Source organism: Carlito syrichta, unplaced genomic scaffold (genome assembly GCF_000164805.1).
Source record: "Carlito syrichta isolate Samal-C Ts95f unplaced genomic scaffold, Tarsius_syrichta-2.0.1 Scaffold302075, whole genome shotgun sequence".
Classification (NCBI taxonomy): domain Eukaryota; kingdom Metazoa; phylum Chordata; class Mammalia; order Primates; family Tarsiidae; genus Carlito; species Carlito syrichta.
Genome location: NW_007246171.1, coordinates 471,280 through 495,083, shown reverse-complemented (window position 1 = coordinate 495,083; position 23,804 = coordinate 471,280). Strand labels below are relative to the sequence as shown.

The window sequence follows — 23,804 nt, the reverse complement described above, 5'->3', positions numbered from 1 at the left end:
TCAAAAAAAAAAAAAAAAAAAAGTAAACCTTCTACATTTTCACTTTCTGAGTGATGTTGAGGAGATGTTGTTCTGTTGACAGCACCCTGTCTTTCCTAATTCAAGAGTGCGGGTTATATGTGGCTGCGGGTGGGGTGTGTGGGCATGGGGATGTTTAATTTAGGGTGGGATTTGCAGAGCCAGAAGTGTAGCAGACCCTTGTTGTGAAAACCTCCAGGATGGGATTCACACATTGGGAGGATTTCCTGTGTCTAAGTATCACAGAGTGATGCTCTGTTTAAAGTTATTAAAATGCCTTTGGAATTGCAAGTTTCTTTTTCCTTATGATGTCCTTAGATTAATTTGTTGAGCAGGGCATTATGACTCATAATATAGGTTAGCATTTAAATGCTTAATTGAAAATCCGGTGTGGTTTTACCTGCCAGGTGCAGGTAGCCCTTTTCTGTGAAGGGGTGGATGGTAGAGGTTGGAGACTCTTCAGACCCTAGGATCTGTCACAGCCATTCAGCTCTCCGGCTACTACGTGAACGTGGCCATGAGAATGTGTGCGGGAAGGCGAGTCTGTGGCCCACAAAGCCTTCTCAGACCACTGCTCTGCCCTGCCATACGCGACTTTCACAGGAGACCTGCACACGTTAGTCACTTCTGCACATGTGAATTGTTGTCATTCACTGTTTTAAAATGTGGTTTTGCGTGTGAGGGTTGGAAAACCCAGGATAGCGGCACTCCATTTTATAATGTATTTTGTTCTAAAAAAATGATCAATTGATTATCTTAGCTAGAATGTAATGCGAAGGTTTCATTTGCTTGTGAAGCAGAGTTTCTCATGAGTTGATGGAAGTCTTACAAATGCTGAAATCCACCCCTCCCCAGCCCTGCCTCCTTTTGAATGGCAACAGGTGAATTTAACCTTTGGGCTGATGCTGGTGACCTTCACTTGCAGATGTGGATGCCACCTGCAGTGACTTCAGTTTCGGAACGGCTCTGCACATCGCGGCCTACAACCTGTGTGCCGGGGCCGTGAGGTGCCTGCTGGAGCAGGGGGCCAACCCCGCATTCCGGGTAAGAGGTGGAGCTGGAGGGAGAGGTGCCGGGCCCCTGGAAGACCGGGGGTGCCTTCCGTAAGGGGCTGGGGCTGGGTGTTCTCACCGGGAGAAGAGATGGGACGTGCGCGGGGTTTGTCTCTCTGTGCCTCATGTGAGGAGGGCCCAGGGTGGTCTTCATCGTAGGGGACCGAGGGCTCAGCCTTGTGCCTTGGGCCTCTTAGCATGACCATGTCCACCCAGGAGAGTAAAACCCCCTTTGAGGGTCATCATCTTTGAGGTTTTAAGTATCTTCCGTTTAGGATTTTGATATGTTTGTGAAAAGTTAACGGCTATGTACAGATGTGCATGTTAAAGTCATATTTTTTCTATTAAATCATATTTTAATTATTTTTGGAGAGAAAATTCATTTCAGAAAGTTAAATGACACATTTAAGAATGGAGTTAACCATGGAAAATGAAATGTTTAAAGGAAACATGTATTTTTATAGTAACAATGTTACACATTTACAGAGTTAACACACAGGGTTAGATTTTATGTTCTTCAAATCCCTTGGTATTTTATTGGTTTTGAGAAAGTGGTTCTCGGTTTTCACTCCCCTTGCATTAATCACAGTGGTTTGCTCTGGAAGGTTCTTCCTTGAGTCTGAGCTTTCCCTAGAAGGGGTGGGTGTGGGCTGAGGTGTCAGGGCTTTGAAAACACCTCCTCTCTGCTCCTCACTTTCCTGTTCCCCACTTCTTGCCACTGCTCTTTCTGACTCCGGGGGTTGGTCCTCACCCTTCTAACCTCCTCCCTTCCTCAGGACCATGCGGTTTGTTGGACACTGGGAGAATAACTCATACAGCAGAGAAAGTCCTTGTCCTCACAGAGGACAGTCTCCAGGGAAGGCCAGCTGAGGAAGTGGTGCTGGACCTTAGTACTGTGCTAAGCTCAGTGTCACACATGGGGCGCGGGTGGCAGAGCAGAGTTACGGCCTGGGGGAGCATCTTCCCAAGGCTCCACAGAGGCAGCATCTCACTCGAACTCTTCAACACAGACAAGGATTAGCCGGGAGGGAAGGAGTTGGGAAGAGCACCTGAGGCGGAGAGAGGAGGGCGGGAGGCTGGGGGTGCCCTGAGTGTGGGGGTGGCACGCAGATGCTTTTACTGGTCCCGCTGTCCACAGCCCCTTGGAGGGGTGATGGCTTGAACTTGGCAGATGCCGTGAGGTATGTCGATGGACTCATGACCAACTCAGGCCACAGACATGTTCATGGATCGCCAAATTTTGAAAGTTAGTACTTAACAGAGCAAAGCGGCCAGTGCATGGTGAACAACAGCCCTGGGATGGTGCCCTGAGCGCCACTGCCATGAATGACAGACTCCCACGGTCCACCGTGAAGATGCCTTCTTGTGTCAGGAAGACGTCATTATCGCCGGCTTTCCAGTTGTTGCTGTCATTAGCTCTCTTGACAGAAGTGCTGATTGTGGAATTTAATGGGAATTAGCAGGAGTGTGTGACTGGCTCTAGAAAGCGCGGACCCAGAAATCCAGTAAAATGTTCATTGTAGATAGAGCCGACAACTTAGTGTCTGGTTATTATGTTTAGTTCTGCTCCCACTCCTTGTCTTTGGGGGTCTTCGTTCTACTTGGCATGTATTCCTGAAATTTGGGTGCACAGAGCATGCTCCCATCCCAGAAACCTGGTAACATGCTCCCTTCCAATGTAAGAGTGTTCTGGAAGCCTCATTTGTGGGTCATCTGAAGCAGGGTATCAGCAGTGAAGATAGGGGAAATCCGCAGTTAACAAAAGAAACTTCATTGTCCTAGACGAAGATTACAGCCTGAACTCTTTCTTAAGAAGTGAGGGCTGTAGCTAGGGAACAGAAGATGGGTGATTCATATGACAGGGTTTTGATTATATAAACACAATGCAGGTGACAAGGGCTTGTCACTGGCTATTTTATCTTGTTGCAGGATAAATTCCAGGAGACAGTCTCTCTGTCACGGTGAGAACAGAGCTATTTTTCTTGATTACAGCTCTGAGTTCAGAAGTATTCAAACTATACTTTCTAGTTCTGAAGTCCAAGTGACCCTATAAGTGATGGGGGCCGAGGTCACAGAGCCTGGGTGCAGGTGTAGACAGTGGACTTGAGCTGGAATGGATAGGGCCGAGGTCACAGAGCCCAGATGCAGGTGCAGACAGTAGACTTGGGGCTGGTGTGGATGGGGCCAAGGTCACAGAGCCTGGGTGCAGGTGTAGACAGTGGACTTGAGCTGGAGTGGATAGGGCCGAGGTCACAGAGCTCAGGTGCAGGTGCAGACAGTAGACTTGGGGCTGGTGTGGATGGGGCCAAGGTCACAGAGCCTGGGTGCAGATGTAGATGGTGGACCAGGTGCTGGAGTGGATGGAGCCGAGGTCACAGAGCGCAGGTACAGGTAAAGACAGTGGACCTGGGGCTGGTGCAGATGGGACTGAGGTCACCAAGCCCGGGTGCAGGTGAAGACAGTGGACCTGGGGCTAGAGTGGACAGGGCTGAGGTCACAGAGCCCGGGTGCAGGTGTGGATGGCAGATGTGGGGCTGGGAAGCTGGCCAGCACTGTGCCTGGTGTCCGGGCTCGCTTTTGCATCCATGTGACCAGGATGTGTCCACCAGGAGCCTTGGGCCTCTTCCTCCCCACTCCCACAGGGAGTCCCCTCGTCTCCATAGTCCTCTGTGTGGGTGGGTCATCGCGAGGTTCCCCCACTTCCACCATGCTCCATTAAACAGCCACAGCCACCTTGGTCTTGGGGGTTCTGTCCCCTTCCTTGCTTGTTTTTTCCCTCTGGGCTACTTATTACCGTGGATGACGCCGTCCAGTTTGCTTGTCTAACTTCGTGTGGCCTGTCTCTCCCGCCAGAGGGTGTGTGCTATGAAGGCAGGGCTTTTGGTCCCCTCACTGTGGCATCCTCGGCACCTGGAATGGTGTCTGCAGGCTGCAGGTGTTTGGGGAAGGCTGTTGATAAATGATGAGCAGGTCGGACTCAGAGTCCCTCCCGCAGGAATCTCCTATGCCTTCTAGCACTCTGAGGAGTGGAGCTGATGTGGTGCCCTTCTCTTCATTTATAGAATGACAAGGGACAGATCCCTGCCGATGTTGTCCCAGACCCTGTGGATATGCCACTGGAAATGGCGGACGCTGCGGCCACTGCCAAGGAGGTCAAGCAGATGCTCTTGGACGCGGTGCCTCTGTCATGCAGCATCTCGAAGGCTGTGCTACCCCACTACGACCATACCGCTGGCAAAGCCATGCTCACGTCCCTTGGCCTGAAGCTGGGGGACCGTGTTGTCATCGCAGGACAGAAGGTATAGTGAGTAGCCAGAGTCTCTGAAGCTGTGTCCCCGTCGCCGTGTCCATGGACTCTTGTCCAAGTGTGTGTGCGGTGTGGTCAGACTTGTGTTTCTTTTTTCTTCTTTTCTTTTGAGTTGGAGACTCACTCTGTCCCCTAAGCCGTATGGAGTGCAGGGAAACGCTCACGGCCACTGCAGCCTCGACCTGCTGGGCTCAGGCGATCCTTCCCCTCAGGCTTCCAAGTAGCTGGAACTGCAGGCTCATGCCACCACGCCTGGCTAATTTTTCTTGATTTATTGTAGAGACGAGGTCTCACCAAGTTGCCCAGGCTGGTCTCGAACCCCTAAACTCAGCCAATCCTCTCACCCCGGCCTCCCAAAGTGCTGGGATTGAAGGCTTGAACCATAGCACCCAGCCTCGGAGTTGTGCTTCTAAAGAAGGTTTAACTGGAAAGATTCTTCAGTAGAGAATATGGCACTTAGGTGCAGCTTCTCTGTGAGGTGTGATTTAAGACCATGAGCCAGTCGAGCTTAGTCTCAAAGACATCTCTGTCTGAATAAGGAGTGGAGTGGGGCGGGCGCGAGGCCACGCTGAGGGAGACCTAGCCTCCATTACCCCCTACTGTCTTCTCTTATCACTGCCACTCCCCAGAAACTGAGTGCAGGGGCCCTTGCTGGTTGTGGGTGTTCGTCCTTGAGATCCCACAGACGGTGGTCGTCTGAGAGACTATATCTCCAGTGGTGAAGATTTGTGGGAGCAGAGGACTCCCCTCCCATTCGCTGTTGGAGACTCCCAGACATCCCTCCCCCCAGCACGTCCGTGTCACGCTGCGGTCACGTGTTGCCAGCTTGTTTTTCAATACCCCTTGTGGGAAGTGTGTTTGTCTTTATTCTCAGTGTTGAGATCCGTAGGGAGCTTGATGGATGGATGGGGCGGGTCTTCCTGCTTGGATACTGGATTTCCCGGCAGAGTATGTTACATCTCAAAAGCCGGGTGGGCTTGTGGGGAGGGTGATGCAAGTTGCTGAGAACATGCTGACATTTAGAGGGTTGATTTGTTGAGAAAATTAATTCAGGAAAGAAACAAAGCTCCAAACACCGTATTGAGTGAAGGGAATGGCATTCACCAACTTTTGAAAGAATGTGTTCATAGGATGGTTGTTAGTTTGTCATTGTCTGTGGAACTAAAATACCAAGAGTTAGTGACGTCAGTGTTTCCTGGTAGGGTTCCCATTCAGTTCCCACAGTCTTTTTGCACTGTGTCTCAGAAGACTGAAGAGTTGTTGTTGCATTTTTCTATTTATTTTGGGCAATTTTAAGCTGTGCGCAAGTAGATGTGTATGTCATGAATGCACTCACACCCATCAGCTCTGTTTAACTTAGTCAACGTATGGCCGATCTCGCCTCCCTTGATTTTCTCTCACACTGTTGCTTGTCTTTTCATGCTCTCAAGAGTATCTTTCAAAGAGCGGAAGTTTTAACTTTTGATAAAGCCTAGTTTATCGACCTTTTCTTTTCACGGATTGTGTGTTTTATATCACATCTAAGGGATATCCCACTGTGATTTCATCAACAAGTTTATAGTATGGGTTTTAGATTTAGTTTTCTATTTACTTTCGAGTTAATTTTTGTGTAGAGTAGTGAGTGTAGACTGAGTTCCTTTCTTTTGTTCACATGGCTATCTATCTGTTCCAGCACCTTTTTTTGGAAAGACTTTTCTTCCCCATTGAATTGCCCTTGCACCTTTTCAGACCAGATGGCCACATATGCGTGGGTGTCTTTCTGGATTCGACACCATTGATCCAGTGACTACTCTTACTCCAATACTGTTAGAATTATTGTTGCTTTATAGTGGGTCTTGCTGTCAGGTAGTGTTAAGCCTCCAGTTTTATTTTTTTTCTAAAATTCTTTTTATTGTTTAGTTTTATTGCCTTTTCATGAACATTTTAGAATAACCTTGTATATTTTTATAAAACATCCTGCTGGTATTTGAACCGAGTTGTGTTGAATCTATATATCAGGTTGAAAATAATTGACATTTTAAGGCTATCAGGTTTTTGAATTTGCAAAAACAATATATATCTCTCTGTTTAAATAATTCTTTGGTTTATTTCATCAGGGTTTTGTAGTTTTAAACATACAAATATTGCACATGCTTTGTTGGATTTCTACCTAAGTTTTTTTAGGCTGGTGCTATTGTAAATGGTGGTGTTTTTGAAATTCAATTTTTAATGTTTCATAGTTGTATTTAGAAATACAGTTGATTTTTAAAATATTGATTGTGTATTCTGTCATCTTGTTAAATTTATTAGGTCCAGTGACCTTATTATATTGTGGATTCTTTGAGATATCCTATGTAAACAATCATGCTGTCTGGGAGTAGGGACAGTTTTATTTCTTTCTTTCCAATCTATGGAGAGTTTATTTTTCTTAACTAGGAACTCCAGTAAAATTATGCGTAGGAGTGGTAGAAGCTGACATCCTTGCCTTTTCCCAGTCTTAGGGGAAAGCACTCAGTCTTTTATCATTAAGTATGATAATTGTTTGCTGTAAGTTTTGTATAGATGTTCTTTATTGAGTTGAGGAGGTTTCCATCTATTCCTAGCCTTCTGAGAGTCTTTTAAAAATTATTATTATCATGAAAAGATGTTAAAATTAACTGAAAACTTTTTCTCGGTTAGGATGACAAGTCTTTTTTCCTTCGTTAGTCTGTTACTATTATGAATTGCATCAATTGATTTTCAAATATTGAACTAACCTTGCATTCCTGTCATAAGCCTCACTTGGTCATGATGTGTCATCCTTTCTATATATATTGCTGGATTTGATTTGCTATTATTTTGTTAAAGATTCTTGTGAGCCGGGCTTGGTGGCTCAGCCTGTAATCCCATGCCTTTGAGAGGCTGAGGTGAGTGGATTGCCTGAGCCCACAGGTTCGAGACCTGTTTGGGCAACTTGGCGAGACCTCATCTCTACAATAAGTAAAAAAAAAAAAAAAAAATTAGCCGGGCATGGTAGCACGCACCTGTCGTTCCGGCTACTTGGAAGCCTGAGGCGGAAGGATTGCCGGAGCCCAGCAGGTTGAGGCTGTGGTGGCCGGGAGCGGCCACTGCACTCCAGTCTGGGCAACAGAGTGAGACTCCAACTCAAAAAAAAAAAAAAAAGATTCTTGTGTATGTGTTCATGAGAGATATAGGTCTATAGTTTTCTATCTTATAATGTCTTTGGGTGATTTTAGGATCAAGGTAATATTGTCATTATGAGTTTAGAACTGATCGCGACATTTTTATATTCTAGAAGTGTTTGTGTAGAATTGATATTATTTGTTCCTTAAATTGTTTGGTAGAATTCACTTGTGAGGCCAATCTGGGCCTGAAGGCTTTCCTGATTTCTTAAACAAGATTTAAAACTACCTACCTAATCCATATATGAGTTTGACAGTTTTGAGCTTTTCAAGGAATTGAAACATTTCATCTCATTTGTCATATTTATAGAGAGTTGTTCGTAGCATTTTCTTACTATCTTTTTAAATGACTGAGGGTCTGTATTAGTTTCCCTCTTTCATTTGTGGTATTTGTCATTTGTCCTCTCTCTCTCTTTTTTTACCCTTGATCTCTAACTAGAAGGATATTAATCTTTATCCTTCCACAAAACCTGCTTTCAGTTTCTGTTCTTAATTTCTTACCTTAATTATTTCCTCCTTTTGCTTGCCTCGGGTTTTCACTTTATGTTTCATAAAGTGGAAGTTTAGATCATTGATTTGAGACCTTTTAAAATGTAATCACTTAATGCTATAAATTTCCCTCTAAGCACTACTTTTGCATTCCACATGTTTTGACATATCATTTGACTCAGTTCAAAATATTTTCTAATTTCCCTTGTGATTTTTTCTCTTTCACTGATGGGTTATCTAGGAACACATTGTCTGACTTCCAGATATTTGGAGATTTTCATGTATTTTTCAGTAAGTGACTTCTAGTTTAATTCCATTATGGTTCAAGAGCGTATTTTGCGTGATTTCTGTTCTTCTACATTGTATTCTACTGTTTGGGGTGGACTGTCTATAAATGTCTGGTCAAGTTGACTTATAGGTGGTTTCAATTCTTCTGTATCCTTACTGATTTTCTACTTACTTGGTCTATTGATTACTAAGAAAGGTGTATCAAGGTCTCCAACTGAAATGTGGATTTGTCTATTTCTCCTTTCAGTCCTATTGGGTTTTACTTCATGTGTTTTGAAGCTCAGTTGTTGGGAGCATATGCATTTAGGATTTTCACGTCTTCTTGGGAATTGACTCCTTTATGGTTATTTAATGTCCCTCTTCATCCTTGTCAATGCTCGTTGTTCTGAAGTCCACTTTAAGACAGTGAGCTCTTAAAAACTTTCATGTTGAAGTAAAGTTGGTAAGAGCAGGACACTTGGAATCACGAGTAATAATCAAAAGTTATTCTGATTTATATTTTCTTTAGGTCGGCACATTAAGATTTTGTGGAACAACTGAATTTGCAAGTGGGCAGTGGGCTGGCATCGAATTGGATGAACCAGAAGGAAAAAACAATGGAAGTGTTGGAAAAGTCCAGTACTTTAAATGTGCCCCCAAATATGGTAAGGCTGATAGTATTTAACCCAGTAAAAGTTAATTTACAATAATTAAGTTTTACACTTTTGCAGCTTTAAAATCTTTTCTCCTGGTAATAACTTGTATAACAAACACAGGGAGGTGGGTTGAGGGAGGACTTTTTAAAGACGGGATAAAGCTCTGTGTGCCCACAGGGAAGAGAATGATGAGAGGGGATGAGAGTGAGGTTTCAGGAGAGAAAGGGAACAGCCATGGGAGGAAAGCCCACAGGAAGTCAGGAGGGGGTGATTTCAGGGTGAAATGAGCCTTGTGTCAGGTGGGGCACAGCTGTTGGCTTTTTCGGGAGTGAGGCAGTGGGAAGGTATGGTTGTTGTCTTTTGATAGTCTGTTTTCTCAGAAAATCAGAAGCGAGGTCATTGGCTAGTCTCGGGAGAGGGGAGATGGTTGGGGGCTGAGGATGGAGGAGGTGTGAGGAGCGATTTGAGAGCAAGGATGTGACTAGTTCAAGGGAATACGTCGGCAGCCCCGCCCCGCCAACGGCCTGGGTGAGTTTGTGGTCATGACCCTGGAGCGAGACCAGTGTCATGGGTGAGTGTCTTTCTCCAGTCATATTAGACTGTTTGGGTAGAGGTACTGTGTCAGTACAGAGTTCAGTTTCACCAGGGTTCATTTTTTTCCTAGGGTGATTGATGGAAGGAAGGAAGGAGGCAAAGAACTTGAAGTTATAGTAGATGAGGGAGGGACTAGAATAGGGAATTGTGGGAGCTGAGCTGGTTGGGAAAAGGATGAGGACATGACAGGGAAGATGGACCATGAGAAAGTGGGGGGTGGCCCTTCCTGAGGACAAGGCTGGGCAGCTGAGGGGGCTGAGGCAGGGGCCTGGAGTGGTGGGAGATGGGAGGTGCTCTCAGCACAGATTTCGAAGGTGGAGATTTGGGTCAGCCTTGCTTGTGAGCTGAGTGAGAGGGCAGGTGACAGCCAAGGTGCTGGGTGGCCCACCTGAGGGTGTGAAGAGGAGGAGGGCAGGGGAGGCTTTCCAGAATGAGCAGTGGCTAGCACTCAGGTGGGGGCTTCCAGGAGGAGAGGCGTCCATGGTGCAGTCGGTCTGATGGGCAGATCAGCTTTCCTCTTTTGCTCTTCCTTTTTGGGAGGAGAAATCAGTGTCCTAAAAATGGCCGTGATGGCAAAACCCACAAACAAGATAAACCTTTTCTCTTTGCCACCTGGTGTCAGGCAGTGCTGTGCATGGTCTCGTTCCTGCTTGGTGTCAGGAGGTGTTGTGCCCATGCCGCGCCTGCTCCCTGACAGCTGGGGGAAGCAGCGTCTCCAGGAGAGAGACGGGAGGAAGAGTCAGAAGTGGGGGAGGGGGAAGTAGGCATTTGGACAGAGCAGGGACATGGCTGCTGAGAGATGTGAGTTTCAGAGTCATGAAGGAAAGGTCTACAGGGCAAGGCAAGGGCTGGGCTCTTGGGTCAGGCTAATGGATCCAGGAGATCAGTTGGCGGGAGTCTCAGCGTATGGTAGCAGCTGGTAAAGAGGGTGTATGTTGGGATTGTCTGGATGGACTTTGGGAAAATGCCTTTCCTTGGGAGCCATCTCACAGGTGGTTTGCAGTGGGGAGACATGACAGTGGCCATGAGAGCGGGGAGTAGCCTGTGAGTGCATGACGATGGGGAGGAGAGTGGTGGGTACACCATGAACGTATGATGATGGGGATGAAAGAGGGGGTACACTGTGAGTGCATGACTATCAGGATGAGGGTGGAGGTGACACCGTGAGCACTGGGGCTACCTCACCTGCTGCCTGAGCAGTCGGTGATGGGAGTGGCATCGCTCCAGGAGCACAACCCAGCTCTGGGGCCGCCCTTCAATGTCCTGGTGGTGTTACGGCTCAGGGAGGGAGTTGATTACCAAGGAAATGCAGAGTGCTGGAGGTCGTGAAGAACCTGAACCATTGGCAAAAGCAATTAATGCCACCTCTATGCCGTGCTCCTGAGCTGGGCTGATGCCTTCTCTTTTTGATAAATGTTTATTTTGATAAATCCCTTTTCTTTTCCCTCTCACCACACCTTCTTTTACATGTGTCTCCGTGTGAGTTCGTGGGTACTTGCTGTGTGGACGGGAAAGATAAGGATTCATGCAAGGATTAGATGTGTTGATGAGCACCTAGGGTAGCTAGAACAGTGCTTGATGTCCTGGGAGCCCTCAGCAAGGGGCAGCTGTTGGCTTGCTGGTGCACACTTACCCAAATTACTGGTTTCCTTTCATCACACCCTCAGAATGGAATCTCATATATATTTTTTGCCTATTAAAACTTTTTTGTTCATTATAGAAGACTCATTCTATAAGAGTTGAACAAAAGGTATAAATTCTGCATTTTACTTGATATCCTGTTATAATTGACCAAGCCTTTACATATTATTTGAAAATTTGATTTTTAATGACTCCATTTTCTTTTTAATTTTTTTCCAATTTGATAAGTAAAAATTTCTGCTTTAATTCATATTTCTGCTTTAATTCATATTTCTGTGATTGAAATAAAACTTTTCAATGTTTCGTTATAGTATATGTAATTGTGTGTTATCTTGGCAACTGCCTATTCATATTATTTTCCCATTAAAAATGGGATATTAGTGTTTATTTTAAAAAGAATGAATTTTTAAAAAAAACTGTATTTAGAATATTAAGCCTCTGTATTTATGAGAGACACTTTGCACAGTTGGTCATTTGCCTTTGAGCTTTATTTGCAGTGCTTATTGGAATATAAGTTTGTGTAGTTAAAAGACTTTTCCTTTATACATTTTTATATTGCTCCTGTGCTTTGATTGATAATTCTTCCTAACCCAAGGATGAGTTATAAACAATATCTTTGATTCCCTTAAATGTTTTAGTTTTTCTTTTATTTTTAGTTGACATGTGATAATTATAATATTTATGATGTACAGAGTGATATTTAGATACATGTATAATTGTGCAATGATCAAATCAGGGTAATTAGCATATCTATTACCTCAAGCATTTGCCACTTCTTTGTGTTGAGAACATTAAAAATCCTCTCTTCCAGCTTTTTGAACATAAATAGTAAAATATTATTAACTCTATTCACCCTACAGTACTGTAGAACACTGGAACGTATTCCTCCTACCTAACGGTCATTTGAATGTTGTAAGTTTTTTTTACACTTAATTATGTAACCCATCTGGAATTTATTTGGTGGGTAGTGTGAGGTTAAGAACTTAATTTTAATTTTCCTTGGAGAGAGAATCTTGGCAACCATCGAAAGCCTAAGGGCAGGACCACACGCCTCTAGCAACACACAGGGAAGCTGTACGTCAGGTTTGCTGGAAGTGTTTGGGTTGTCAACTGAAGGCATGTGGACTCCAGACTTGTCCTGAGGAGAGCATGCTTGATTAGGACAAAGCTGGGTACTCAGGACCTGCCTCTGTCCCTTCGATGCACTAAGGGCAAGTTTTGGGTGGGGTCATATGTTGGACTGTGGGATGGAGGAGCCCTCCCAGTTGCTCCGAGCCAGGCCACAGCTCAGCCGCTGGCAGTGGGGCGGGAGGGGGGTGGAGTGCAGTATTGGTCGTCAGCACCTGGTGTCCCCCCTGCTCTGGCGGCCATTCTCCCCTGGGCCTGTGTGTTGCTTTTATTATGAAGGAAGTTCTTTTTTTAAATTTTTTTTATTTTTTATTTTTTGAGTTGGAGTCTCACTCTGTCGCCCAGACTGGAGTGCAGTGGCCGCTCCTGGCTACCGCAGCCTCGACCTGCTGGGCTCCGGCGATCCTTCCGCCTCAGCCTTCCAAGTAGCCGGAATTACAGGCATGTGCCACCATGCCCGGCTGATTTTTTGATTTATTGTAGAGATGAGGTCTCGCTGCCCGGGTGGGTCTCAAACCCGCGGGCTCAGGCAATCCACTCACCTCAGCCTCCCAAAGGCGCGGGATTATAGGCTGAGCCACCAAGCCCGGCTTGAAGGAAGTTCTTATCAACACAGGGTCTGTTTCGGGATCAGTTCATTCTATTGCTCTGTGAATTCCAGCACATAGTAGATGTTTTTTAAGTTGTAGAAGATTTAGAATAGGTTTGAGTACTTGGTGGTAGTGCTTTTTATGGTTTTTTTGTTTGTTTGTTTTTAGATTAGAAAAGAAAGTTTATTTAGAAAGTGGGTCAGAGAAAAAGGATGGCTCTACCTCTTTAAGATTGGAGAGGGGCCTAGATGCTTAAGGAATGTTTGGCCTTTATGTCCTTTAATAATTAGCAATGTGAACTCGTGTGCTTGGTGACCAAATCAGATTGTGCCGTAGGCTTAAGAAAAACTGCCGCAAAACTTCCACCAGCTTGCCCGTCCCTGCCCCGGGTCCTGCCCCTCCGAGGCAAGAACGTTTTCAGCTACTTTAGCCGAGCCTTCTGATATTGTATATGTATTTGTAAATAACATATATATATGATTCTTTCTTGATGGTTCCAGTTTGAGACATCTTTTGAGTTTGGATAATTCTAAGAGAAAGGCTTTGTGCACGGGCTGCTCTCAGTGTCTTTCTCTCCTGGTTTGCCTTCTCATTTTGGTGAAGCTCACCTTTCAGTAGCTTCCTGACAAAGGAGTCATGGGGGTGAATTTTTTGAGACCTTCCAAAAGGTCTGATTTCACAGGACAGTTGGGTAGGGAAGGTTGGGTGGCCTCCACCTTCCCCCGTATGTTGGGGTGACACCTGCTGTCTCATACAGAGTTTGGCCCTGTGGTTGGCGGTTTAGGCTTTGTGGGCTGTGCAGCCTCTATTGGTTGCCCTCAGCCCTGCTGACATCAGGAACAAGCGATATGGGACGAGTGACCATGGCTGTGTTCCTGTCAAGCCTCACAGACACAGGTGGGGTGGGACACAGCGCTTGGGCCACATTGCTGCCGTGTCTTGAGCCTCCAGTATTTAGAACGGACATCGTCTTTCCATCTTTTCTGGTAGGCCTTTTCCCTCCTCTTGGAAACTTTTAGTATTTTTTTCTTCTTTTTTTCTTTCTTTAGTGTTTATAATATTTTTATTCCTTACCAGTATTTTAGTGGGGTTTTGGGAAGAATTGGAGTTAAACACATATATTCAGTGGGTCATGTTTATCAGAAAATCACTTTAACTTTTTAAAGTGATGATCATGTGTTTATTGTTAGTTGACCCTTACAGTTCTGTGCCAGGATCTGAGGAAAGTCCTCTCAGCTCTTCAGTTAACCTGAGTGACTGAATGGGAAGGCTGGTGCGTGCTGTGTTCATTCTCGCTCTATGTGGGGTTGGTTTCCCAATGTCATGGCTCATTAGAAAATAGGAAGACAGAGAACAAGACAGAGGCAGTCCATGTGCTGTAGAAATATCTTACAGCCATAGAATTGAATATTTTATTCTGTTTAAAGAAAACAAACATGTTTTAGCTTACAGAAATTTTCTGGTAGTATCTTGGGAAAAAAATCACATTTTTCCTCAGATTAAAAAAAATCATAATTTATTGAACATTATTATGACATTCATGACACAAATGAAACAACTTAGAAAAATATTTTGTGGCCTGACTGCTCTCACGAATTTTTTAAAGGTTTTTTTCCAGTCCTGCCTCTAGTCACATATACAGTTTTTCACAAATGTTATCATAATGTAATCAGATATAGAACTTTTTATTTTCTTGATTTGCTTTTTATATTTTTCTGTATTACCGTATGATCTTTATTGTTTTACTTATTAATGGTATAATGCTATAGCTTAGTTTACGTATGTAGTTAATTATGTAGTTTACATAATGTAGTAATTACATATGTAGTTAACCAGACAATTATTTTCTCCTCCTTATGAGTAATATTACAGTGATGACTTATTCAGGTCTGCAGCCTTTTCTCCTATTTGGATTATTTCTCATGATTAATTTCCAGAAGCGTGATTAGATCATAGTAGTCAGCTAGAAATGGAGACATTCCTGTAAACTAGACATTGTTTTAGATTTTAAAAAAAGAGTATACAGATGTAACCTTGTAATCTTCATAGCATTAGGTATAATTTAGTTGTAATTCCATAAAATGGATTTTTGCCTTCTGCAAAGATTGCACAAATTTACATTCCCAGAGTATAAAATAATTTTTTTCTTCAAACCCTTGGCAATCCTGGTAGTAATTGATCATCATCATCACCATCACCGAGCCTTAGAAAGTGTGTGTGTGTAGGGGGAAGGAAAAAAATTTGGGAAAGAATAGAAAGATAAGGAGAATCTCAGAGGTGGAGACAGAGGAGAGAATGCTGTGAAGAATCAAAAAGAGAAGTAAGGAAATCTGGATAAAGTAGTCTAAAGTCCGAGGGAGGAGAGACTTGAAGATTTGGAGAAAAGTAGTGTAGCCGCCTTCTGTAGCTATTAAAGCACTGTAGACTCTTGAGAGGGGACCCCCCCCAAAAACCCAGAATTTATTTATAAAACATTGTGTGTTTATCCTTACATGTTTAAACTTCAGTCACCTTCAGCGTACTCTCCAAGTGATGCAATACACCTCTCGAGATGCTTTTTCCACTGCTCAAAACAGTTTTGAACTCGTCATTTTGACTCCTCTTCGTGTTTCTGCTGTTTTTTGTTTCATCTCTTCCACATTGGCAAAACATTTCCCTTTGAGGACTTTTTCATCCAGGGAAACAAACAAGTAAAAATGTCACTCAGGTGTGAGATTAGGTGGATGGGGAGAGTGGGGCATGATAGGATCATGCCGTTTTTGGTAAAAAAAACAACAACAACTGCTGAACACTCAGCACGGTGTGGGCAGGTGCACTTGTAAATCACCCATCATGAAATGGGCAAATGTGTTGAAAGACTCTCCCCCAAAATGGACTAAAGCCGAGTGCAGCCTCTCACAACAACGCTAGCTGGTACACTGATGTCAATGGATGCCTAGAACACTTCCCTAGAGGGGAAGCCTGGACTACATGGGGCCTGCCCTCCAAAAGATAATTCCAGTTTTTTGAGGCTCCCCCCTCGTAAATTCCATCTTAGACATGATATGTATCTGTGAGATTGTAAACACTCAACGAAAGTGGAATATAAATATTACGATGTTCTTCTCTCTTTTAAAAATACCTTAGCCAGATTATCTTGGTATTTAGAGTCTGAATTCCTCATCTCTAGTGTCTGTGCCTACTTGTTAGCACGTCTGTTTTGTTGCCTGGATAAACTCCCTTTTTGATGAAGTTCTACCATCCCCTGGTGCTGCGTGCCACCCTTCCTCAGCACACACTGGGCTGTTTCTGCCTGTCGGGGACTGAGGGGTGGACCCTTTGGGGAGATTGTATCTTGTAGTCAAAAAGATTTGTTGGGTCCCTAGTCTAGGGAAGGCCCTGCAGGTGGGCGCAATGGAGCAGAGAGAGTCGAGTAGCATTTAAATTTTGTCTTTGAAAGGTGCACAGCCTGGAAGAGAGAGAAGACTTGGATAAAAGGCTGCAATGTGGGGTTAGTATAAGTTCCGCAGGAGACAGCAAGGACAGGAGGAGTGGGTTTGTGCTGTCCTTGCCAACAGCTCAGTAATCATAAAAGACTGCTCCCTTGACCCTTGTCGCTTCCCCTAGCTTCGCTCAATGCCTGGTAATGTGTCTTCTTTGTGGTTCTCACATTACGGGGTGTTCACCTTGACAGCTAGATTGAAAGCCCTTTGAGGACAGTTCTATTTTTTTCTGCGTCTCCCTACAGGATACGCGGTAGGCGCTCAAAATGTAGGTTACATCACTAAGTACTTACACTTGCGCCTTTACTTGAAATGCTTTTAAATGTCTAACTGAAATTCTCCTGTCTCCCGTAGGGATTTTTGCTCCTCTGTCGAAGATCAGCAGAGCCAAAGACCGCAGGAAGAACACCGTGCAGGCCCCTTCTGCCAAGGCAGCCGCACCCCTCGCCAGGGCCCCGAAGACAGAGGCGGCTTCCCCTGTGTCCAGAGGAAACACTGGTGGGTCACTCTCGCGAACACACTGTCTTCCTCAGCATTTTAGTTGCACTGGAGGGAGTCCTGACCTTTAGATTGCGTCGTGCTTTTTTGTGAGCCAATGATGAAGCCGAGTTTAATAAAACCTGCATCCTCCATGTTGCAAAGCTCAGCTGTGGTTCAGCTCCTAGCAGGAGCGTTTTGGGTCACCCCTTCCTTGTCCTTCCTGCTGCCTCCAACTTGTCACCTGTAATCTAACCTTGATCCTGGATTTCATGCTCCCATTTAATCTTCATGAATGCAGCCAGTGTTATGGTCCTCACCTGGCCAAGGGTGTTTAGTGATTTCTTTTTCACCAGGAAAATGTCCCGACTTTTGAACCTCGGTGAGCGTCCCGTCCTTTCCTTACCAGGGGCAACTCTGCACCTCCGCGGCTGAGCCGTGGCCACACCTGGGCCCCACCTCTCACCTGCCTGTGCTCACTCCTCCCTGGGGTACTCTCGGGCTTCCCTCCCTCGAGGTCCTCCCTCCTCTGCCTCCTGCTTCTCCGGCTCAGATCCCCATGAAGGTGGTCCTGGTGGCTTCGTCCCTGTCAACCCTTCACTCTCTAACTTTGTATGAGCTTTTAATCTCTCCCCCAACTGGTATTTATTATCTGGGGCTTTGTTCTCTAATTGCTTTATTTGTGCACATTTTTTATGCTCTCAGCAAAATTTTAAGCTTTAAACGAACCGTGGAAGTGTTTCGTCATTTTGTATTTACTGGAGCACGTGGCACAAAATAGTTGTGCAGAAAAGCTTGGCACTTCATCAGTAGCTGAAGCAGAAGGCTTTCTATCAGGGTGAAAGGATTTTAGCCAAGAGTTCACCAGCCTTTTCCTTCCGTTCTGCCGGGCGGTTTGGCTGTCGTCCTGTGTTACTCTATACTTCATATTTCCTATAGTTTTAAAAAATAGCTCTCGACATCTAGTGGAGAAAAGCCTCCTGCTTTATTTTTGATGATTGTCTCACCTGTTTGGGTCCCTATAAATCACACTTCCATATAACTTTTGGAAGAAGCTGCTGTTTTCCTTTTTAAAAATCTATTGAGATTTTAACTGGAATTTTATTTGAACCTTAAATCAATTAGAAAAGAACTGACATCTTTACAATAGTCAGTTTTTGTTTTTAACTATGAGCTTGGAATATCTTTCTATTTAATTAGATTTTTAAAAATACCCCTATAAGATTGACTGATGTTTTCTGTAGATATTTCTTACCTGCTTTGCTAGATCTGCGGACTGTTGGGTACCATGATGAAGGCATCCTTTTAGCCTAAAACCCAGATGTGCATGCTGGGTCTGGACAGACGGCTTCAGAAGAAGCCACCTCTGTTTCTGGTCTGAGGAGGAGAAATGGGGTCTCCTGTTAGGTCATGAAGGAGTCCCCTGCCTTCTCTGTGTTTCACCTGTTTCCTTGGTTCTCCACCCCAGCGGCAGTGGGTGGGCGGGTCCTTGAGACCCCAAGGCAGGGAGGCCCTTGTCTTGGCCAGAGGAACTGTCCCAAGAACATGGATGGAACCTCCATGGGTTTTTCTTCTGTTTTCCCACTATGTGGTTCAGAGGCAGAATCAGTCTCAGAAGATTATATGCCAGAGCAGGTAAACTGAGGGGAGGTGTTCCAGGAGACCAGGAACGGGTGCCCTGGAGCAGGGAGTATCGGGGAGGTCATCGAGACAGGTTCAGGATGTTGGACACAAGCTCCCAGGCCCACTCCCAAGCTGTGGCGCACGGGTCTGACCAAAGGCTTTGGATTCTTTGGCAGACCACTGCTTAGTCCTAGACTGGACTGCTGGGTAGCACAACACACAGGGCAGGTATTCACTTTGTACTGCAAAGATGTGGAAATGGAACTGACCTTGGAACCAGTGCACAGAAAGAGGCCAGGAACTTATAGCCCAAACCTGACAGGTCTACCGCCTGCGAAAACAACCCAGTCACTACTCGCCACAGGATTTAAATAAGTTCCACACATAACCGTTAAGTGATATAGGATACAGTTACTTAAAATATGAAAAACCAGGAGAGTCTCCATATCTTGTGAGGAAAAATCAGTCACAGCATGACAGCTTTGAGGAGACACTGATGTTGCAATTAACATGTAATATGTGTTAATATATTGTAACCATGCTCCAAGAATTAAGGGTGAACACTCTTGAAACAAATGGGAAAGTTTCAGCAGAGAAATAGAAGATATGGAAAAGAACCAAATGACATGCCCATGTGCAGACACGTGCGTGCATGCATGCGCGCGCGCACACACACACACACACACACAAATACAAGTAAACCTGTGGCACTCTGAGTAAGATTGGTGAATTGTGTCAAGGTCAATATCCTGGTTGGTAAATAATACAAGAATATCCCACGCATACTTTTCCTAGTTCCCCTCAAAGGTCACTTTTGCGAAACTACAGTATTACATTTTACACCTCCGTGTGAATCTCTAATTCAAGACCCAAATGGATATTTTAGAACTGAAAATATGATCCTGAGAATATAAGAAATTTGCTCTGTAGGTTGCTCTTCATAGAATCTCTTGTGTTCTCTCCATGCGCACTCTGCTGTTCTGGCTCAGGATCATGTGCCTGGGCCATGGTTGGCTCCCGGTGGTCCCTCTCCTGTGCTGTGGTTGGCTCCTGGTGGTCTCTCTCCTGTGTTTGGCTCTTGGTGGTCCCTGCCCTGGGCCGTGGTTGACTCCTGATGGCCCCTCCCCTGGGCTGTGGTTGGCTCCTGGTCATTCCTCTCCTGATTATGATTGGCTCTTGGTGTGTCTCTCCTGGCCGTGGTTGGCTCCCGGTGGTCCCTCCCCTGGGCCGTGGTTGGCTCTTCGTGGCCCCTCTCCTGTGTTTGGCTCTTGGTGGTCCCTCTCCTGTGCTGGTAGCTTCTCCCTGTCGCTGTGTCCAGCCTCTCCTCTGCTGCTTCCTTCTTGGCCTCGCTGTGAGGAGAACGTTATTTGGCTAGAACTCTGTTCCTGCCCATCCTTTCTTCCAAAGCCCAGTGGAGACTCGTTTGTTATGGAAGAGGTCCAGTGTTCAGCCCAGCACGGTCTCCCTCTGAGGTTTTGCTGTGACCTGCCTTGGCTTACTTCTCCCACCTTTCAGAGGTGCTGTATTCCAGCCAGGCCTCTCCCCGTTCTCTGTGCCTTAAGATTTTTGTTTTTCTCTCTGGAGTTCCGACCCTCAGTTCTTCCCTACTGTACTGCCAGTATTCTCTGGAAAGCTCCTGACCTGTCCCTAAGACGCATCTCAGAATGTGGTCTTCTCAACCTGGCACTGATGAATCTCAGTGGCCACAGTTCTGCCCCTCCTTGTATGCTAGTGCTTGTTCCAACACATCCTCGTGTTTTAGCTATTTGTGTCGGTGTCTTTCTATCACATAAGTGGAAAGGTCCTCCTTGAGTAAGCAGGACCAGGACGATGCCCGGTGGAATTAGGGCCAGTGTGGTCCATGGCTTCTGCATCTGAGTAATGTGACTCTCTACAGTGCACACAGAAGTCCCCATAAGGCAGGCTGTTACTTGGTAGTTTCTGGTTTTGCAGGTCTTGGTGGGAGCTGGGTGTGGTGAGAGAAAGGATGTCGTTTTCATTGTCCCTCAGCGGAAAGGACAGCGCTTCTCACTATCTGAACTCTCTCTTAAATCAGTAGTTGCTATAATGACTGACAAAAATTGTATCCAATATTCACTAGGGTAAAAATCTGCGGTCATGTGTAGGCGTGCACACGGCAGTGACATGAACAAGCTCTCCGCAGGTCTCAGCAAGTGTGCTCAGGTCGCTGAGCAGGTTGGCCTTATGCCAGCCTGGTTCGGATACACTCACCCATGAGGGCATCGGGTTTCAGACAGGCAGTCAACTGTGTTGTAACTGCTTTGCGTTATTTAGAAGTCCTTAGTGGATTGTTATATAGGTTAAAGCTGTGTTTTAAGCTGGGCGTGGTAGCTCACACCTGTCATCCCAGCACCTTGGGAGGTTGAAGTGAGAGAATTGTCTGAACCCAGGGGTTCAAGATCAGCTGGGCAACTTGGGAAGAACTTGTTTCTACAATAAATAAAAAAATTAGCTGGATGTGCTGGTGCATGCCTGTAGTTGCAGCTACTTGGAAGGCTGAGGCGGAAGGATCACCTGAGCCCAGCAGGTCAAGGCTGTGATGACTGTGAGCGTACCACTGCACTCCAGCCTGGGTGACAGAGTGAGACTCCAACAACAACAAAAAAAGATGTGTTTTAGTGATGTTTAGGAAAATTGGGGTTTTTGTATGGACTGGGAATGCATTTTTTCTTTCTTATTTAAATCACAAAATATGGGTCCTACCTATCTGTGAATTTATTATCCAGTAGGTTTTTAGAAGTGGGTAAGATACAGAGCCAGGCGTGGTGGCTCATGCTTGTCATCCCTGCACTTTGGGAGGATTGCTTGAGCCTGGGAGTTCAAGACCAGACTGGGCAGCAGAGCGAGACTTCATCTCTGCGAAAAAACTAGAAAATTAACCTGGCACGGTGGCACGCAGCTGTAGTCCCAGCTGCTCCTGAGCCCAGGAGGTGAGACTGAAGTGAGCCATGCACCCAGCCTGGGCAACAGAGTGAGATCCCGACTCAAAATAAAACAAACAAACAGACAGACAAAAAACACCTAAAAAAAAAAGAAGTAGCTAATGAGGGATGCATGTTCTTTCTAAAGCAAATGCGTTGTCATGTCTAACACTCAGTGAAATTCTTGCTGAACGGGTTTTATTTCTGTGTCCTAGGCTTCATGACATCAAAAAAAGTGAGCGCTTCTGAGTCCACACTTTCTGTGCCTTCTGGTGAAGAGTCGAAGACTGTAACAGAGAAAGATGGTAATGCAGTTTGCAACTTCTGTTTCTGAAGTTCAATTTATGATGAAACTTTAAAATAATGTGGTGGAAAAGCAGCTTATACAGAGGTCAAGTGTTACAGTTGATGAGGGAATCATCATTACAGAAAATTACCCTTGAAAATCCCTTAAGCAGCTCATAATAAAGCCTACACAGTTTTTTTTTGTTTTTTTATTTTTTGGGGGTATAAAATCCTGTGCTGCGATCCTGATGTCCTAAATGAGAGAACGACTTCGCTAGGTTCAGAGGGAATGAAAGGAAATTTAACAGAGCAAGTGGCTTGACAGAAAATTGCAAGTGTCAGTCATTAGGTGACTGTGTGTGTGAGAGTGTCCCTGCTGGCTGTCAGTTTAGCCCAAAACGTCCTACTATTCAACGTCTGCTACCTTAAAACACACCGACAGCGTTTGTCATGTCAGTGAGTTGGGACTGGACTGTCCCCTCTGAGGTGAGTGGGAATGGTGGTGGTTAGACCGGGTGGTCAGATTTTTTGTGGCCATCCCTCCCATATGGGCTGTGGGCTTGCAGTGCGGATCCTTACAACATTACTGCCTGTGTCGTATAACATCTTTCGTGTAGAAAACATGACATGTTTAGATCAAACCAGGCATTTGCCACAGCAGTGGGTGACCCTGTTGCAGAAGCTGCGAGGCATGTTCCAGAAGGATCTGCTGGGAGCTGCGCCGGTCCCTTTGGCTCCCCACACAGGTGTGTCCTTCTTCCCGGGCTTTAGTGACCCCACTTGGAGCTGCCAGCGGTTCCTCCTCCTCGTCTTCCCTGGAGCACAAGTCCAACCAGCCCCGGACGCGGGACGCCCGCAGCAGCGACAAGAAGATCCTGAGCAAATGCCCGTCCCTGCCATCTCGAGCCAGCACTGGTATCTATGGCTTTTTCTGCCAGGCTTTCTGAGCGTTCTTGATCTTGGTTTGTTTGTAAGTAGATCTGCTGTGTTCGACTGTGTGGGAGGAACCCTTGACTTTCACAGTGAACTACCTGCCCTCCCCATGCCTCCCCTGAGCCTTAGCCTCCAGGGTGCTTTGTTTTGCATTTATTTGCACTTAGTTTATTCTTAGTGTTTCATCCCATCTGGATTTTGTTTCTTTACCTGTCACATGTTAGCCTTTCCATATGCTTCCTCTGTTTTTATTCAAGCCATTGTTTAAAACCCTGTAGAGAAGGTCCGAGGTCCCCTTCCAGGTGACAGTGGTAGCCCATTTTGATGTGACTTCTACCAAGGGTCCTACGTGAGTGCATTTAGTCTGCATTTCTTCAGCTGTTTGTGAGGTTACACATAGCACTTGAGCGAACTTACTCTTGAAATCAATACAGACCATGTCTACTGCAGGGAGTTCACTTGTGTACTTACACAGGAACCTTGTTCAAATAGGACATGGAGCCATCCTATGGTATCAGTCTTTTTTTTTTTTTTGAGTTGGTGTCTCACTTTGTCACCCAGGCTGGAGAGTGCAGTGGCACACTCCTGGCCACTGTGGTCTTGACCTGCTGGGCTCAGGCGATCCTTCCGTCTCAGTCTTCCAAGTAGCCGGAACTACAGGCACATGCCACCACGCCCGGCTAATTTTTTGATTTACTGTAGAGACGAGGTCTCGCCCAGCTGCCCACACTGGTCTCGAACCCACGGGCTCAGGCAATCCTCTCACCTCAGCCTCCCAAAGTGTTGGGATTATAGGCATAAACCACTGCGCCTGGGCTGCATCAGATGGTCTTAACGAACCGCTTTATAATTACCAGCCTTTTTCTAGCACTGCTAACACTGGTACTGAACCAATACTTGATTATAGAAAGTGTTCATGACCGGATTATTTTTCCTCTTTAGGATACTTTATTGGATGGGGGAAAAGCCCCAAACTCTCAACAGTAACTTTGGCATCATAAACCTAAACGTTGGGACCCTAAAAATACAGAGCTTGGAGGCTCTGCCTGCAATTACTTAGTGGGAATTTTTATTCTTCAAATAGCTCTAAAAAATTAGAGAAAGAAGAGCAGAGACGTGAGGTGTGGGGAATGGCAGGCAGAGGGGGGCAGTGGGGGGG

At 45.5% G+C, this 23,804-nt stretch overlaps 1 protein-coding gene across 1 annotated transcript in view; it reads left to right on the top strand.

Annotated features, from left to right (window-relative positions):
* The window catches only part of CLIP4 (CAP-Gly domain containing linker protein family member 4), a 60,841-nt gene that overhangs the window by 17,316 nt on the left and 19,721 nt on the right, over nt 1-23,804 (top strand). The window contains exons 5-10 of the mRNA XM_008055996.2: nt 944-1,062; nt 4,133-4,369; nt 8,824-8,959; nt 16,740-16,883; nt 21,643-21,732; nt 22,484-22,627. Coding sequence (XP_008054187.1) covers nt 944-1,062; nt 4,133-4,369; nt 8,824-8,959; nt 16,740-16,883; nt 21,643-21,732; nt 22,484-22,627 — 870 coding nt within the window. The remainder of the gene's footprint in view (nt 1-943; nt 1,063-4,132; nt 4,370-8,823; nt 8,960-16,739; nt 16,884-21,642; nt 21,733-22,483; nt 22,628-23,804) is intronic.